This window comes from Pseudophryne corroboree, chromosome 7 (genome assembly GCF_028390025.1).
Source record: "Pseudophryne corroboree isolate aPseCor3 chromosome 7, aPseCor3.hap2, whole genome shotgun sequence".
Lineage (NCBI taxonomy): Eukaryota > Metazoa > Chordata > Amphibia > Anura > Myobatrachidae > Pseudophryne > Pseudophryne corroboree.
Window position 1 is genome coordinate 406802174 of NC_086450.1, and position 18321 is coordinate 406820494.

The following is an 18321-nucleotide window of genomic DNA, read 5'->3' on the forward strand; positions in this document are numbered from 1 at the left end:
GCGTTTTTCTGACATTTCCGACTCAACCTGCATGACGGCATTGGTCCATAGAGTAGCATATAAATATTATTCCAGTTACTATGCATCACCATTGCTCCCTGGACAATGTAACAGTTGCTGAACTATCACTGTGCACCTGCTGGGTGACATAGGACATGTGACCGCTGACTGGTCTGGAACAGGCCTGGAAGGTAAAATGTTCCACCCAGCAAACCTTTGCCCGGTTAATACTGGGCACATCAGCTAGTATGTATTAATGTTTTAATAATATATACACTTATTTATGTATTAAACTCTTCACACATTAAAGTAGACCCGTCACCCAGGAAACCAGTGCAAAGTAACCATGAGAAAGTTCTTTGTAAATCACACATTCACCTTCAGTGTCCCACCTCTCACAGCTACTAGATAACTCTCTTACTGTGAACACTAATGGTTCAGTTGTTGCGTCCGCGAGTAAGTAGGACTATATGCCACACTTGTGGTACAGCCATACTTGCAGATTTATGTATGCAGACCTATAAATTCACAACTCCTGGAGAAGATGCGGTCATGATGGCGGTGAGTTTCCCCCCTCGCATCTAATTGACTCAACCCTTAGGGTCTGATTCAGAGTTGGGAGCAAAAGCTAAAATAAGAACGTAACATTGCACCGTGGCAAAACCACGCTGCAGCGGGCGATGCACAGTGTGCAGAGAGATTAGATGGGGGTGTATCCAAACTCAAATCTAAATTGCAGTGTAAACATAAAGCCGCCCAGTTTTTGTGGTGCTACATGCAGAGCAGTCAGTATTTACCCTGCATGCAAAAGTAATCTATGTATTTACACCCCTTATACTGCAACATGGGGGTTGATTCAATTCTCCGACAGTTGAACAGCGCCGGGAAATAGCTCCTGGTGCTATTCAATACAGCGACAAGTGACACTCAATTGTCAGGAATTCTTCTCTCACCACCGGGGGCGCGAGGCTGATTCTGTTGGGAATCAGCATTGCACCGGGGAGTTAAGTCGGAGAATGCCCGTTCTCCCGACAAATCAACCTGTTAAGTCCGGGAGAATGGGCATTCGCTGACTTAACATGAGCTGAATTGAATAGCGACGGGAGCTAATTCACGGCGCTATTCAACTGTCGGAAAATTTAATCGACCCCATGATTTGTCCAGTTACTTGCTTTTTCCTGCTTTGCTCCTATCTCCGAATCGGCGCTGATTGGGGGAATATCTGCCCAGTTTTTCTTACAAAATTGCCACAGTACTGAAGTTGAACAAAAACTTCCTAGACAAGTCAAGGATGTTGTGGGCAAATTGCTGTTGCCACAGCTTTTAAATGTCGGGAAAGGCAGCACAATTCGTCCTTGCCTGCCGAATGCCTGATTCACCTAAAGGGATCTCGCTCAAAAGTGCTCGCTGCTCCATAGGGTAGGGAGTATTTTTGAGCGAGATCCCCGCCGCCGTAAAGAGCGGCAGTGTCGGGCAGATTCACCAGGCGAATCCGTCCTGCACTTAATTGAAATCCCCCCTATAGCTCTGATTGAAGCCACTTGGAACAAACTTCCTCCCTAGTTTGAGCTTTCAGGCAGAGTGTATCAGGTTTTTGTCCATGATTTGTAATGTGCACCATTAGTCTCCGATCCGTTCTTCACAAGGCCATCAGTCACTTCTGAACAACTTCATGGTGGGATGGTGTTACCTCTCTGGTGAACAGTGCTTGATTTACAAGTAATTTACAAGTCAAAACCATGCCTTGTAAAAGACTGGCGCTTTAAAAAAAAAATGCCCAAGTTCGGCCGGCATCCCGCACCTCTGGCAAACTCTTGGCGCAAGTATATACCGCCGCTAATGTAGATAGATATGACGGTGATAGTTGTTTTTTTGTTATGTTTATGAGGGTTTCTGGTAACTCCTCTATAGGAAACAGCAGACTGCAAAACAGTTGGCACCTTGTTGTGTTTGGCATTAGAAAGATACAGGGGGTATGCAATTTGCTCCGGTAATCTGGGAGCTGTTGATTTCACCCCCCGCCTATTCAATTAAGGCCTGTTTTCACCATTTTTGGGGGGGGGGGGGGAATTTTCACCGAAGCCTTTTCTCTTTTTTGTGTGAAAAATGCCTCAAAATCGTCCATAACGGCCTGCGATTTTGCCAGCACAGGTGAGAAAACGTGGATTCGCCGAACCACATGTTTTTGCTCCTGCTAAATTTTTATCCTAGGCGAAAAAAACGGCCCTGCCATTGAATAGGGCGAATCCCTATTCGCCCTAAAAGTAGCGAAATGGCATCCTCAGGGATGCGGCTGCAATGTGTAATGTCGCACACAACGGCCAGTGTGCGTGCGCAGACCACCTGAATGTGGCCAGGTCTGAATGAGCCCCTAAGAACGAATATGTATATCCTCTAACATGGGTATATGATTTGGCTTTCCTTGGGTAAACATCATGGTTTTTCAAGCTGGGATGTTGTAGTAATTAGTTTGTCCTTTCTGATTTCTTCCAGGCCCTCTCTCATGGTGTGCCATGTTGCCTACATTATCCCTGAATTTTAATTAACTGTTCATTAAGGTGTTTCTTTTCACCAATTAGGATCATTGATACATTACATTCTTAAAACCATTTTGCCATAGTGTGTTTAAATGCACTCATCACTTGTATCTTGCATCAGAATGCAGATGAACTAAGAAATCATTGATCCCTGTAGCCATTTAACAATAGAACATTCTCAGTCAGACATTGATCAACACTACAAAATTGCAACCTTCACCACAAGAGATACAAATTATAGTACAGGGTGATTCAAAAGTCACAGTACAACCCTTTGGGGCAGATGTATTAATCTGTAGAAGGCATAAGGAAGTGATAAACCAGTGATAAGTGCAAGGTGATAAAGGCACCAGACAATCAGTTCCAATATGTAAATTAACAGTTAGGATCTGATTGGCTGGTGCCTTTATCACCTTGCACATATCACTGATTTATCACTTCCTTATGCCTTCTCCAGATTAATACATCTGCCCCTTTGTTTCAAAAACTGTGCAGGAAATGGGTAATCTGACTTAGATTCAAGATGGCCGATTTCAAGTATTCAGTTTTCCCAGTTCCTGCACAGTTTTGAAACAAAACAAAATGCTGTACTGCAACTTTTAAATCTCCCTGTATTTCACTAGTATATATTTGCTGCAGACACGTTTAAAAAACAAACAAAAACATTTTATATATTTTCTCCTTATTTACATTGAGCAAAATCTGTATTTTTAACATAATTTTTAAATGATCCTAAAAAATGATTGTACTGTTTTTTTAGCTGCAAAGTGGCCATGCCTAAATTAAATACAATACCTACAGTCGTTTTGTTTCTTGTCATAAAATAAGATATTGCATTTTACCACAAGATGGCGCTGTTCATCAGTATTTTATAGTTGAAGAAAGCTTTCAAAACACTTGACAGAGTTGGTGCAACGCTTGAGTTTTGCACTTAATAGAGAACCTTAGTCAATACATTCCATTTATTTGTTGCATGGGGTTAATAAAATTGGTGGCTTTATTTGTACAATTACAAAGGCTTACATGCCCTTGCATAAAGGGTGCACTGGAATATATATTTGGACAAACGCATCTAACGCACACAACAATTTTTTTATATTTTAATTACAATACATACTAATACATACCCAAAAACCCTCTCTTACTTTTTTGTTAGTCTTCTAAATTTATACAGAATCATCTTTTTTTGGCCTTGAAGTGGGTCCTATTGGAATAAAAATGAGAAACCGTGTGTTTTATAGGTAGTGCAATCCTTATATTTACCTTTTATTCTTTCCGCAGGCTGACAGTAACCTAGATTCCAAGATGTACTTCTATGACGTTGAACTAGATACAGTATCCTTTTTCGACTTTAGGAATGGAGAAGCAGAGCAAGGAGATTCTCCGTCCAACTTGGACACGTAAGAAACTTTGGTAGTGATGTGCTTCAGGGGTTTACCCACCTCCACACTAGGTAGTAGCCAATCTCAACTCTGCAGCGGCTTAGCTTGGGTCCCACCCTTAAAGGACTGTTTTCATGCGAGAGAAGAATTCTTTAGGGGTAAAGATTCAATGCTAGACAACTGGAGCCGGAGCCATGAGAATGAGAGTGTCCGTGTAGTGAAGGTAGCACTTTATTGGATAGGTTCTGCTGCTGTCCAATCATTGTATGAACAGGGACCTCGTGAGGGGGTTGTGGGGGTTGGTATGTGCTACTGCCTCATACACAAACCTCTAACTTTGCCAAGCCAAGGTCAACGCTCTTCCTGCCAAATACAGCTCTGGGTCCTCCCGTGGTGCGCTCATATCTAACAGGTACAGTGCAGTCAGTGTCTGTGTCCATGTGCTGCTGCTCGCTCCACTTCCTCACTGTGCGAACCTATTGCGGTGACTGCTGCTGGTCCCCTCCTTCCCCTCATGTATCGCCACCTTTCCATGCGCAGGGTGGATCACGCCAGCATCACTCAGGTCTGGGCATGCTTTTCCACATACACTCCCCTCCCTTTTCCTTCATGTAATTTTATTTATTTTTCTCTATCGTCCTAGTGGATGCTGGGGTTCCTGAAAGGACCATGGGGAATAGCGGCTCCGCAGGAGACAGGGCACAAAAGTAAAGCTTTCCGATCAGGTGGTGTGCACTGGCTCCTCCCCCTATGACCCTCCTCCAGACTCCAGTTAGATTTTTGTGCCCGGCCGAGAAGGGTGCAATTCTAGGTGGCTCTCCTAAAGAGCTGCTTAGAGAAAGTTTAGCTTAGGTTTTTTATTTTACAGTGAGTCCTGCTGGCAACAGGATCACTGCAACGAGGGACAGAGGGGAGAAGAAGTGAACTCACCTGCGTGCAGGATGGATTGGCTTCTTGGCTACTGGACATCAGCTCCAGAGGGACGATCACAGGTACAGCCTGGATGGTCACCGGAGCCGCGCCGCCGGCCCCCTTGCAGATGCTGAAGTAAGAAGAGGTCCAGAATCGGCGGCTGAAGACCCTTGCAGTCTTCTAAAGGTAGCGCACAGCACTGCAGCTGTGCGCCATTTTCCTCTCAGCACACTTCACACGCAGTCACTGAGGGTGCAGGGCGCTGGGGGGGGGCGCCCTGGGAGGCAAATGTAAACCTATATACTGGCTAAAAATACCTCACATATAGCCCCCAGAGGCTATATGGAGATATTTAACCCCTGCCAAACTTCACTAAAGAGCGGGAGACGAGCCCGCCGGAAAAGGGGCGGGGCCTATCTCCTCAGCACACAGCGCCATTTTCTCTCACAGAAAGGCTGGAGAGAAGGCTCCCAGGCTCTCCCCTGCACTGCACTACAGAAACAGGGTTTAAACAGAGAGGGGGGGCACTAATTGGCGATATAAATATATATATAAAGATGCTATTAGGGAGAAACACTTATATAAGGTTGTCCCTATGTAATTATAGCGTTTTTTTTTGGTGTGTGCTGGCAAACTCTCCCTCTGTCTCTCCAAAGGGCTAGTGGGTCCTGTCCTCTGTCAGAGCATTCCAGGTGTGTGTGCTGTGTGTCGGTACGTGTGTGTCGACATGTATGAGGACGATGTTGGAGGAGGCGGAGAAATTGCCTGTAAGGGTGATGTCACTCTCTAGGGAGTCGACACCGGAATGGATGGCTTATTTAGGGAATTACGTGAGAATGTCAACACGCTGCAAGGTCGGTTGACGACATGAGACGGCCGACAAACAATTAGTACCGGTCCAGGCGTCTCAGAATCACCGTCAGGGGTTTTTAAAAAAACGCCCATTTACCTCAGTCGGTCGACACAGACACAGACAAGGACACTGAATCCAGTGTCGACGGTGAATAAACAAACGTATTCCTCATTAGGGCCACACGTTAAGGGCAATGAAGGAGGTGTTACATATTTCTGATACTACAAGTACCACAAAAGATGGGTATTATGTGGAAGTGAAAAAACTACCTGTAGTTTTTCCTGAATCAGATAAAATAAGATGAAGTGTGTGATGATGCGTGGGTTTACCCCGATAGCAAATATTGGCGTTATACCCTTTCCCGCCAGAAGTTAGGGCGCGTTGGGAAACACCCCTTAGGGTGGATAAGGCGCTCACACGCTTATCAAGTGGCGTTACCGTCTCCAGATACGGCCGCCCTCAAGGAGCCAGCTGATAGGCAGCTGGAAAAATATCCTAAAAAGTATATACACACATACGGTGGTTATACTGCGACCAGCGATCGCCATCAGCCTGGAGATGCAGTGCTGGGTTGGCTTGGTCGAATTCCCTGACTAAAAATATTTTATTGATATAGAGCATTTAATAGGATGCATTCTATATATATATGTATGCGAGATGCACAGAGGGATATTTGCACTCTGGCATCAAGATAAGTGCGTTGTCCATATCTCCCAGAAGATGTCATGGACACGACAGTGGTCAGGTGATACAGATCCCATACGGCACATGGAAGTATTGCCGTATAAAGGGAAGGAGTTATTTGGGGTCGGTCCATCGGACCTGGGGGCCACGGCTACAGCTGGGAAATCCAACCTTTTTACCCCAAGTTACATCTCAGCAGAAAAAGACACTGTCTTTTCAGCCTCAATCCTTCCGTTCCCATGTGGGCAAGCGGGCAAAAGGCCAGTCATATCTGCCCAGACATAGAGGAAAGGGAAGTAGACTGCAGCAGGCAGCCCCTTCCCAGGAAAAGAAGCCCTCCACCAGTGGGGGGGTAGTCTCAAGAGTCTCAGCGCGCAGTGGGATCACTCGCAAGTTGACCCCTAGATCGTACAAGTATTATCCCAGGGGTACAGATTGGAGAGTCGAGACAATTTTTCCTCGCAGGTTCCTGAAGCCTGCTTTACCAACGGCTCCCTCCGACAGGGAGGCAGTATTGGAAAAAAAAAAAATTCACAAGCTGTATTTCCAGCAGGTGATAATCAAAGTACCCCTCCTACAACAAGGAAAAGGGTATTAGTCTTCCACACTATATTGTGGTACTGAAGCCAGAAGGCTTGGTGAGACATAGTCTAAATCTGAAATCTTTGAACACTTACATAAAAAGGTTCAAATCAAGATGGAGTCACTCAAAGCAGTGATAGAGAACCGGAAAAAAGGGGACTATATGGTGTCCCTGGACATCAAGGATTACCTCCATGTCCAAATTTGCCCTTCTCAACAAGGGTACCTCTGGTTCGTGATACAGAACTGTCAATATCATTTTCAGACGCTGCCGTTGAATTATCCACGGCACCCCGGGCCTTTACCAAGGTAATGGCCGAAAAGATGATTCTTAAAAGAAGAAAGGCATCTTAATTATCCCTTACTTGGACGATATCCTGAAAGGGGCAAGTTTCCAGAGAACAGTTCGAGGTCGGAAAAGAACTATCTAAAGTAGTTCTACGACAGCACGAGTGGATTCTAAATATTCCAAAAATCGCAGCTGTTTTCCGATGATACGTCTGCTGTTCCTAGGAATGATTCTGGGCATAGTCCAGAAAGAGGTATTTCTCCTGGAGGGGAAAGCCAGGGAGTTATCCGACCTAGTCAGAAACCTCCTAAAACCAGGCCAAGTATCCGTGCATCAATGCACAGGAGTCCTGGGAAAAATGGTGGCTTCTTACGAAGCGATTCCATTCGGCAGATCTCACGCAAAAACTTTTCAGGGGGATTTGCTGGACGAATGGTCCGGATCGCATCTTCAGATGCATCAGCGGATAACCCTGTCTCCAAGGACAAGGGTGTCTCTTCTGTGGGGGCTGCAGAGTGCTCATCTTCTAGAGGGCAGCACATTCAGCATTCAGGACTGTGTTCTGGTGACCACGGATGCCAGCCTGAGAGGCTGGGGAACAGTCACACAGGGAAGAAATTTCCAAGGAAGTGTGGTCAAGTCTGGAGATTTCTCTCCACATGAATATACTGGAGCTAAGGGCAATTTACGATGCTCTGAGCCTAGGAAGAACTCTGCTTCAAAGTCAACCGGTGCTGATCCGGTAGGACATCATCATGGCAGTCGCCCACGTAAACAGACGGGGCGGCACAAGAAGCAGGAGGGCAATGACAGCAAGGATTCTTCGCTGGGCGAAAGATCATGTGATAACACTGTCAGCAGTGTTCATTCCGGGAGTGGACAACTAGGAAGATTTCCTCAGCATGAATGAATTCCACCCGGAAAAGTGGGAACTTCATCTGGAAGTTTCCACATGTTTGTAAACCGTTGGGAAAGACCTAAGGTGGTTATGATGGCGTCTCACATGAAGCGCCAGGTCTAGAGACCCTCAGGCAATAGCTGGGACGCTCTGGTAACACCGTGGGTGTACCAGTCGGTGTATGTGTTCCCTCCTCTGCCTTTCATACCCAGTGTATGGAGAATGATAGGAAGGAGAGGAGTAAGAACTATACTCGTGGCTCCGGTTTGGCCAAGAAGAACTTGGTACCCGGAACTTCAAGAGATACTAGAAAGGATCTTGATTCAGCAAGAATCATGTCTGTTCCATGACTTACCGCAGCTGCGTTGACGCCAGGGCGGGTGAACGCCGGATCCTAAGGGAAAAAGGCATTCCGGAAGAGGTCATCCCTACCCTGGTCAGAGCCAGGAAGGAGGTGACCGCACAACATTATCACCGTTTAGGTGAAAATATGTTCCATGGTGTGAGGCCAGGAAGGCTCCACGGAAGAATTTCAACTAGGTTAATTCCTACATTTCCTGCAAACAGGAGTGTATATGGGTCTCAAATTGGGGTCCATTAAGGTTCAAATTTCGACCGGTCGATTTTCTTCCAGAAAGAAATTGGCTTCAGTTCCTGAAGTCCAGAAGTTGTTAAGGGAGTACTGCATATACAACCCCCTTTTGATGTCTCCAGTGGCACTGGGCGATCTCAACGTAGTTTGGGATTCCTAAAATCACATTGGTTTAAACAACTCAAATCTGTGGATTTGATATATCTCACATGGAAAGTGACCATGCTGTTGGTCCTGGCCTCGGCCAGGCGAGTGTCAGAATTGGCGGCTTTATCTCATAAAGCCATATCTGATTGTCCATTCGGACAGAGCAAAGCTGTGGACTCGTCCCCAGTTTCTCCCTAAGGTGGTGTCAGCGTTTCACCTGAACCAGCTTATTGTGGTACCTGCGGCTACTAGGGACTTGGAGGACTCCAAGTTGCTGGATGTTGTCAGGGCCCTGAAAATATAGTTTCCAGGTCGGCTGGAGTCAGGAAATCTGACTTGCTGTTTATCCTGTGTGCACCCAACAAGCTGGGTGCTCCTGCTTCCAAGCAGACTATTACTCGTTGGATTTGTAGTACAATTCAGCTTGCACATTCTGTGGCAGGCTTGCCACAGCAAAAAATATGTAAATGCCCATTCCACAAGGAAGGTGGGCTCATCTTGGGCGGCTGCCCGAGGGGTCTCGGCATTACAACTCTGCCGAGCAGCTACGTGGTCAGGGGAGAACACGTTTGTAAAATTCTACAAATTTGATACCCTGGCAAAAGAGGACCTGGAGTTCTCTCATTCGGTGCTGCAGAGTCATCCGCACTCTCCCGCCCGTTTGGGAGCTTTGGTATAATCCCCATGGTCCTTTCAGGAACCCCAGCATCCACTAGGACGATAGAGAAAATAAGAATTTACTTACCGATAATTCTATTTCTCGGAGTCCGTAGTGGATGCTGGGCGCCCATCCCAAGTGCGGATTATCTGCAATACTTGTACATAGTTATTGCTAACTAAATCGGGTTAGTGTTATTGTGAGCCATCTTTTCAGAGGCTCCCCTGTTATCATACTGTTAACTGGGTTCAGATCACAGGTTGTACAGTGTGATTGGTGTGGCTGGTATGAGTCTTACCCGGGATTCAAAATTCCTCCCTTATTGTGTACGCTCGTCCGGGCACAGTATCTAACTGGAGTCTGGAGGAGGGTCATAGGGGGAGGAGCCAGTGCACACCACCTGATCGGAAAGCTTTACTTTTGTGCCCTGTCTCCTGCGGAGCCGCTATTCCCCATGGTCCTTTCAGGAACCCCAGCATCCACTACGGACTCCGAGAAATAGAATTATCGGTAAGTAAATTCTTATTATTTCTCTGACGTCCTAAGTGGATGCTGGGGACTCCGTCAGGACCATGGGGATAGCGGCTCCGCAGGAGACAGGGCACAAAATTAAAAGTTTGACCACTAGGTGGTGTGCACTGGCTCCTCCCCCCATGACCCTCCTCCAAGCCTCAGTTAGGTTTTTTGTGCCCGGCCGAGAAGGGTGCAATCTAGGTGGCTCTCCTAAAGAGCTGCTTAGAATAAAAGTTTGTTAGGTTTTTTATTTTCAGTGAGTCCTGCTGGCAACAGGCTCACTGCAACGCGGGACTAAGGGGAGAAGAAGCGAACTCACCTGCGTGCAGGATGGATTGGCTTCTTAGGCTACTGGACACTAGCTCCAGAGGGACGATCACAGGTACAGCCTGGATGGGTCACCGGAGCCGCGCCGCCGGCCCCCTTACAGATGCTGAAGAGAGAAGAGGTCCAGAAATCGGCGGCTGAAGACTTCCCAGTCTTCTTAAGGTAGCGCACAGCACTGCAGCTGTGCGCCATTGCTCTCAGCACACTTCACACCGCGGTCACTGAGGGTGCAGGGCGCTGGGGGGGGGCGCCCTGGGCAGCAATGTAATTACCTTTACTGGCTAAAAATACATCACATATAGCCTCTGGGCTATATGGATGTATTTAACCCCTGCCAGGATTACAGAAAAAACCGGGAGAAGAGCCCGCCGTGAAGGGGGCGGGGCCTATCTCCTCAGCACACAGCGCCATTTTTCCCACACAGATCCGCTGGTGGGAAGGCTCCCAGGCTCTCCCCTGCACTGCACTACAGAAACAGGGTTAAAACAGAGAGGGGGGGCATTTTTTGGCGATATTATTATATATTAAGCTGCTATAAGGGAAAACACTTACTATAAGGTTATCCCTGTATAATTATAGCGCTTTGGTGTGTGCTGGCAAACTCTCCCTCTGTCTCCCCAAAGGGCTAGTGGGGTCCTGTCCTCTATCAGAGCATTCCCTGTGTGTGTGCTGTGTGTCGGTACGTGTGTGTCGACAGGTATGAGGACGATGTTGGTGTGGAGGCGGAGCAATTGCCTGTAATGGGATGTCACCCCCTAGGGAGTCGACACCAGAATGGATGGCTTTATTTATGGAATTACGTGATAGTGTCAACACGCTACAAGGTCGGTTGACGATATGAGATGGCCGGCAAACCAATTAGTACCTGTCCAGGCGTCTCAAACACCGTCAGGGGCTTTAAAACGCCCATTACCTCAGTCGGTCGACAGACACAGACACGGACACTGACTCCAGTGTCGACGGTGAAGAAACAAACGTATTTTCCAGTAGGGCCACACGTTACATAATCACGGCAATGAAGGAGGCGTTACATATTTCTGATACTACAAGTACCACAAAAATGGGTATTATGTGGGGTGTGAAAAAACTACCTGTAGTTTTTCCTGAATCAGATGAATTGATTGAAGTGTGATGAAGCGTGGGTTACCCCCGATAGGAAGTTGCTAATTTCAGAGAAGTTATTGGCATTATACCCTTTCCCGCCAGAGGTTAGGGCGCGCTGGGAAACACCCTCTAGGGTAGATAAGGCGCTCACACGCTTATCAAAACAAGTGGCGTTACCGTCTCCTGATACGGCCGCCCTCAAAGATCCAGCTGATAGGAGGCTAGAAAATACTCTAAAAAGTATATACACACATACTGATGTTATACTGCGACCAGCAATCGCCCCAGCATGGATGTGCAGTGCTGGGGGGGTTTGGTCGGAATCTCTGACTGTAAATATTGATACCCTGAATAGCGACAATATTTTATTGACTATAGAGCATTTAAAGGATGCATTTTCTTTATATGCGAGATGCACAGAGGGATATTTGCACTCTGGCATCAAGGGTAAGTGCGCTGTCCATTTCTGCCAGAAGAAGTTTATGGACGCGACAGTGGTCAGGTGATGCGGATTCCAAGCGGCATATGGAAGTTTGCCGTATAAAGGGGAGGAATTATTTGGGGTCGGTCTATCGGACTTGGTGGCCACGGCAACAGCCGGAAAATCCACCTTTTTTACCTCAGGTCACCTCCCAACAGAAAAAGACACCGTCTTTTCAGCCTCAGTCCTTTCGTTCTCATAAGAACAAGCGGGCAAAAGGCCATTCATATCTGCCTGAGGCAAAGGAAAGGGTAAGAGACTGCAGCAAGCAGCTCTTTCCCAGGAGCAGAAGCACTCCCCCGCTTCTGAAAAGTCTTCAGCATGTCGCTGGGGCCTTACAAGCGGACTCGGGTCCGGTGGGGGGGTCGTCTCAAGAATTTCAGCGCGCAGTGGGCTCACTCGCAAGTCGACCCCTGGATCCTGCAGGTAGTATCACAGGGGTACAGATTGGAATTCGAGACGTCTCTTCCTCGCAGATTCCTGAAGTCTGCTTTACCAACATCTCCCTCCGACAGGGAGACGGTGTTGGAAGCTATTCACAAGCTGTATTCCCAGCAAGTAATAGTCAAGGTACCCCTACTACAAGGAAAGGGGTATTATTCCACGCTGTTTGTGGTACCGAAGCCGGACGGCTCGGTGAGACCTATTCTAAGTCTGAAATCTTTTGAACACTTACATACAAAGGTTCAAGTTCAAGATGAAATCACTCAGAGCAGTGATAGCGAATCTGGAAGAAGGGGACTTTATGGTGTCCTTGGACATCAAGGATGCTTACCTCCATGTCCCAATTTGCCCTTCAAACCAAGGGTACCTCAGGTTCGTGGTACAAAACTGTCACTATCAGTTTCAGACGTTGCCGTTGCTGTCACTATCAGTTTCAGACAATCCGTCCACGGCACCCCGGGTCTTTACCAAGGTAATGGCCGAAATGATGATTCTTCTTCGAAGAAAAGGCGTATTAATTATCCCTTACTTGGACGATCTCCTGATAAGGGCAAGATCCAGAGAACAGTTAGAGGCCGGTGTAGCACTAACCCAAGTAGTGCTGCAACAGCACGGGTGGATTCTAAATTTTCCAAAATCCCAGCTGAGCCCGACGACACGTCTGCTGTTCCTAGGGATGATTCTGGACACAGTTCAGAAAAAGGTTTTTCTCCCGGAGGAGAAAGCCAGGGAGTTATCCGAGCTAGTCAGGAACCTCCTAAAACCAGGAAAAGTGTCAGTGCATCAATGCACAAGAGTCCTGGGTAAATGGTGGCTTCTTACGAAGCGATTCCATTCGTCAGATTCCACGCAAGAACCTTTCAGTGGGATCTGCTGGACAAATGGTCCGGATCGCATCTTCAGATGCATCAGCGGATAGCCCCGTCTCCAAGGACAAGGGGGTCTCTTCTGTGGTGGTTGCAGAGTGCTCACCTTTTTGGAGGGCCGCAGATTCGGCATTCAGGACTGGGTCCTGGTGACCACGAATGCCAGCCTGAGAGGCTGGGGAGCAGTCACACAGGGAAGAAATTTCCAGGGAGTGTGGTCAAGCCTGGAGACTTAACTTCACATAAATATACTGGAGCTAAGGGCAATTTACAATGCTCTAAGCCTGGCAAGACCTCTGCTTCAGGGTCAGCCGGTGTTGATCCAGTAGGGCAACACCACGGCAGTCGCCCACGTAAACAGACAGGGCGACACAAGAAGCAGGAGGGCAATGGCAGAAGCTGCAAGGATTTTTCACTGGGCAGAAAATCATGTGATAGCACTGTCAGCAGTGTTCATTCCGGGAGTGGACAACTGGGAAGCAGACTTCCTCAGCAGACACGATCACCACCCGGGAGAGTGGGGACTTCATCCAGAAGTCTTCCACATGATTGTGAACCGTTGGGAAAAACCAAAGGTGGACATGATGGCGTCCCGCCTCAACAAAAAACTGGACAGGTATTGCGCCAGGTCAAGAGACCCGTTGCTGTGGACGCGTTGGTAACACCATGGGTGTACCAGTCAATGTATGTGTTCCCCCCCTCTGCCTTTCATACCCAAGGTACTGAGAATTATAAGGCGAAGGGGAGTAAGAACGATACTCGTGGCTCCGGATTTGCCAAGAAAGACTTGGTACCCGGAACTTCAAGAGATGCGCACGGAGGATCCGTGCACTCTACCTCTAGACTTACCGCGGCTGCGTTTGACGGCATGGCGGTTGAACGCCGGATCCTGAAGGAGAGGGCTCCGACGGAGGAATTTCAACTGGGTCGATTCCTACATTTCCTGCAAACAGGATTGTCTATGGGCCTCAAATTGGGGTCCATTAAGGTTCAAATTTCGGCCCTGTCGATTTTCTTCCAGAAAGAATTGGCTTCAGTTCCTGAAGTCCAAGCTTTTGTCAAAGGAGTACTACATATACAGCCCCGGTTGTGCCTCCAGTGGCACTGTGGGATCTCAATGTAGTTTTGGGATTCCTCAAATCCCATTGGTTTGAGCCACTCAAATCGGTGGATTTGAAATATCTTACATGGAAAGTGACCATGCTACTGGCCCTGGCTTCGGCCAGGAGAGTGTCAGAATTGGCGGCTTTTTCGTACAAAAGCCATATCTGATTTTCCATTGGGACAGGGCAGAACTGCGGACGCATCCTCAGTTTCTCCCTAAGGTGGTATCAGCGTTTCACCTGAACCAACCTATTGTGGTGCCTGCGGCTTCTAGCGACTTGGAGGACTCCAAGTTGTTCGACGTTGTCAGAGCCTTAAAAATATATATATATATATATTTCAAGGACGGCTGGAGTCAGAAAGTCTGACTCGCTGTTTATACTGTATGCACCCAACAAGCTGGGTGTTCCTGCGTCTAAGCAGACGATTGCTCGTTGGATTTGTAGCACAATTCAACTTGCGGATTCTGTGGCAGGCCTGCCACAGCCAAAATCTGTAAATGCCCACTCCACAAGGAAGGTGGGCTCACCTTGGGCGGCTGCCCGAGGGGTCTCGGCATTACAACGCTGCCGAGCAGCTACGTGGTCAGGGGAGAACACGTTTGTAAAATTCTACAAATTTGATACCCTGGCTAAGGAGGACCTGGAGTTCTCTCATTCGGTGCTGCAGAGTCATCCGCACTCTCCCGCCCGTTTGGGAGCTTTGGTATAATCCCCATGGTCCTGACGGAGTCCCCAGCATCCACTTAGGACGTCAGAGAAAATAAGAATTTACTTACCGATAATTCTATTTCTCGTAGTCCGTAGTGGATGCTGGGCGCCCATCCCAAGTGCGGATTGTCTGCAATACTTGTACATAGTTATTGTTACAAAAATCGGGTTATTATTGTTGGAAGCCATCTTTTCAGAGGCTCCTCTGTTATCATGCTGTTAACTGGGTTCAGATCTCAAGTTGTACAGTGTGATTGGTGTGGCTGGTATGAGTCTTACCCGGGATTCAAAATCCTTCCTTATTGTGTACGCTCGTCCGGGCACAGTATCCTAACTGAGGCTTGGAGGAGGGTCATGGGGGGAGGAGCCAGTGCACACCACCTAGTGGTCAAACTTTTAATTTTGTGCCCTGTCTCCTGCGGAGCCGCTATCCCCATGGTCCTGACGGAGTCCCCAGCATCCACTACGGACTACGAGAAATAGAATTATCGGTAAGTAAATTCTTATTTTTTTACACACTGCACACTTCCCGTGTGTGAGCCAGCTGCCCTCTCTGACAGGTGAACCTTCCTGCGCAGCTCTGCTCTACATAATTCACCTCAGGTGTCCCCTTAACAGTCTATGGATGACGGGCATTATGTATATAAGGGACACTACAACTGTGGGCATTCTGTGTATAATCAGCACTTCTGCTGTGGGCATGAAGTGTATAGGAGGCACTGCACTACTACTGTGGACATTATGTATAATCGGCACTACTATTGTGGGCATTATGTGTATAAACATCACTACTGTGAGCATTGTGTATAAGGGGCACTACTACTGTGGGCATTAAGTGTATAAGGGGTACTGCACTACTACTGTGGTAATTATGTGTATAAGCACCACTACTACTGTGGGCATTAAGTGTTTAAGGGGCACTGCACTACTACTGTGGGCATTATGTGTATAAGCATCACTACTACTGTGAGCATTAAGTGTATAAGAGGCACTGCACTACTACTGTGAGCCTTACTTGTATAATGGGCACTTTACTACTACTGTTGGCATTATGTGTATAAGCATCACTACTACTGTGGGCCTTAAGTGTATAAGGGGCACTGCACTACTACTGTTGGCATTATGTGTATAAATGGCACTACGTTGTTATGTAATATGAATCGGGCAATACATGTGGTGTAATGTGGATAAGATTGTGCCACAGTGTGGTGTAATTTGAGTTGGGGGGTACTATTTTGTGGCCACGCCTCTTTCCTCTAAGACCACACCCCTTTTTGGCTCACTATGTTCCTTTCTAAACACAGTAGTAGTTTATAGTGTACAGAGGGGTGCCAACACTTTAGCGCCGGCTTTGCATAATGGGGGGGGGGGGGGGGGGGGGCGCTATGTGTCGGGGGAAATCAGTTCCACCACAACTCCAGGATTGCTTTATAAGTCCTCCCCCGCCTAATACACCTGTTCATGAAGTCAGATCAATCCACCACCTAACACACCTTTTCATGAAGTTAACCAATTCACAGCCTAGCCTACCAGTCTGCTGCACAACCCTACCCCAATCTCTCATGTGCCTTCCTTCTCTGTCACCCTCTGCTATTTCATAATATGTGTATTACATGTCACTATATTAAGCATGTTCTATTATATTACGTAATGTTATATCATGTCATTGATTACCTCTCTTGTCCTAACTACTGAATGCTGCAAAATTCCTCTACAGATGGAGCTCTCCTCATCTATCCCTTTAATAAAATTGAGCCAGGGCAGTCGGACTTAATCCCCTGCTGTAATGACTTAATCCCCTGCTGTATTGCTCTCCCTGTATTGTATTGCAGCTGAGAACAATAGATGAAAGGCTTATGCTAATAAGCCTTGGTGCACCTAGGCGCAGCAGAGAAGCCTAGATGAGCGAGGCTCCATCTGTATATTAGGTTACAATGGTGCTGAATGTGACCCCCTCCTGGCAGATCCCAGTCTGGTGTAGTTAAATGTAAATTGTATTGTTCCCTCCTGCAACTGTAGGAAAGCATAGAGCTCATGCAGTGAATTTCCCATGATTATAATTTGCTTCATAGTCAACCTGTGGTATCCAGTAGGCTGGAAGACACTATACAGTATGTGGGACTTCCAGTAATTATGAGGACAGCTGCTCTCTTGTTTCTTTTATAATTACAGAATTGGTCCTGGGAGAAGCTCACTTTGCTGAAATTTTTATTTCTCTGACGTCCTAGTGGATGCTGGGAACTCCGTAAGGACCATGGGGAATAGACGGGCTCCGCAGGAGACTGGGCACTCTAAAAGAAAGATTAGGTACTATCTGGTGTGCACTGGCTCCTCCCTCTATGCCCCTCCTCCAGACCTCAGTTAGATTTCTGTGCCCGGCCGAACTGGATGCACACTAGGGGCTCTCCTGAGCTCCTCGAAAGAAAGTATATGTTAGGTTTTTTATTTTACAGTGAGACCTGCTGGCAACAGGCTCACTGCAACGAGGGACTAAGGGGAGAAGAAGCGAACCTACCTGCTTGCAGCTAGCTTGGGCTTCTTAGGCTACTGGACACCATTAGCTCCAGAGGGATCGACCGCAGGACCCGTCCTTGGTGTTCGTTCCCGGAGCTGCGCCGCCGTCCCCCTTACAGAGCCAGAAGCATGAAGATGGTCCGGAAAATCGGCGGCATGAAGACATCCTGTCTTCACCAAGGTAGCGCACAGCACTGCAGCTGTGCGCCATTGCTCCTCATACACACTTCACACTCCGGTCACTGAGGGTGCAGGGCGCTGGGGGGGGGGCGCCCTGAGCAGCAATAAAAACACCTTGGCTGGCAAAATAATCACAATATATAGCCCCAGAGGCTATATATGTGATAATTACCCCTGCCAGAATCCATAAAAAAGCGGGAGAAAAGTCTGCGAAAAAGGGGCGGGGCTATCTCCCTCGGCACACTGGCGCCATTTTCTCTTCACAGTGTAACTGGAAGACAGCTCCCCAGGCTCTCCCCTGTAGTTTTCAGGCTCAAAGGGTTAAAAAGAGAGGGGGGGGCACTAAATTTAGGCTCAATATTGTTTATACAAGCAGCTATTGGGGAAAATTCACTCAGTGATAGTGTTTATCCCTACATTATATAGCGCTCTGGTGTGTGCTGGCATACTCTCTCTCTGTCTCCCCAAAGGGCTGTGTGGGGTCCTGTCCTCAGTCAGAGCATTCCCTGTGTGTGTGCGGTGTGTCGGTACGGCTGTGTCGACA

General features: G+C 47.5%; 1 protein-coding gene across 5 annotated transcripts in view; it reads left to right on the forward strand.

Annotated features, from left to right (window-relative positions):
• The window catches only part of IFT140 (intraflagellar transport 140), a 364909-nt gene that overhangs the window by 124063 nt on the left and 222525 nt on the right, over positions 1-18321 (forward strand). For all 5 annotated transcript variants that reach the window (XM_063934664.1, XM_063934666.1, XM_063934665.1 and 2 more), the window contains one exon: positions 3819-3937. In XM_063934664.1, coding sequence (XP_063790734.1) covers positions 3819-3937 — 119 coding nt within the window. The remainder of the gene's footprint in view (positions 1-3818; positions 3938-18321) is intronic.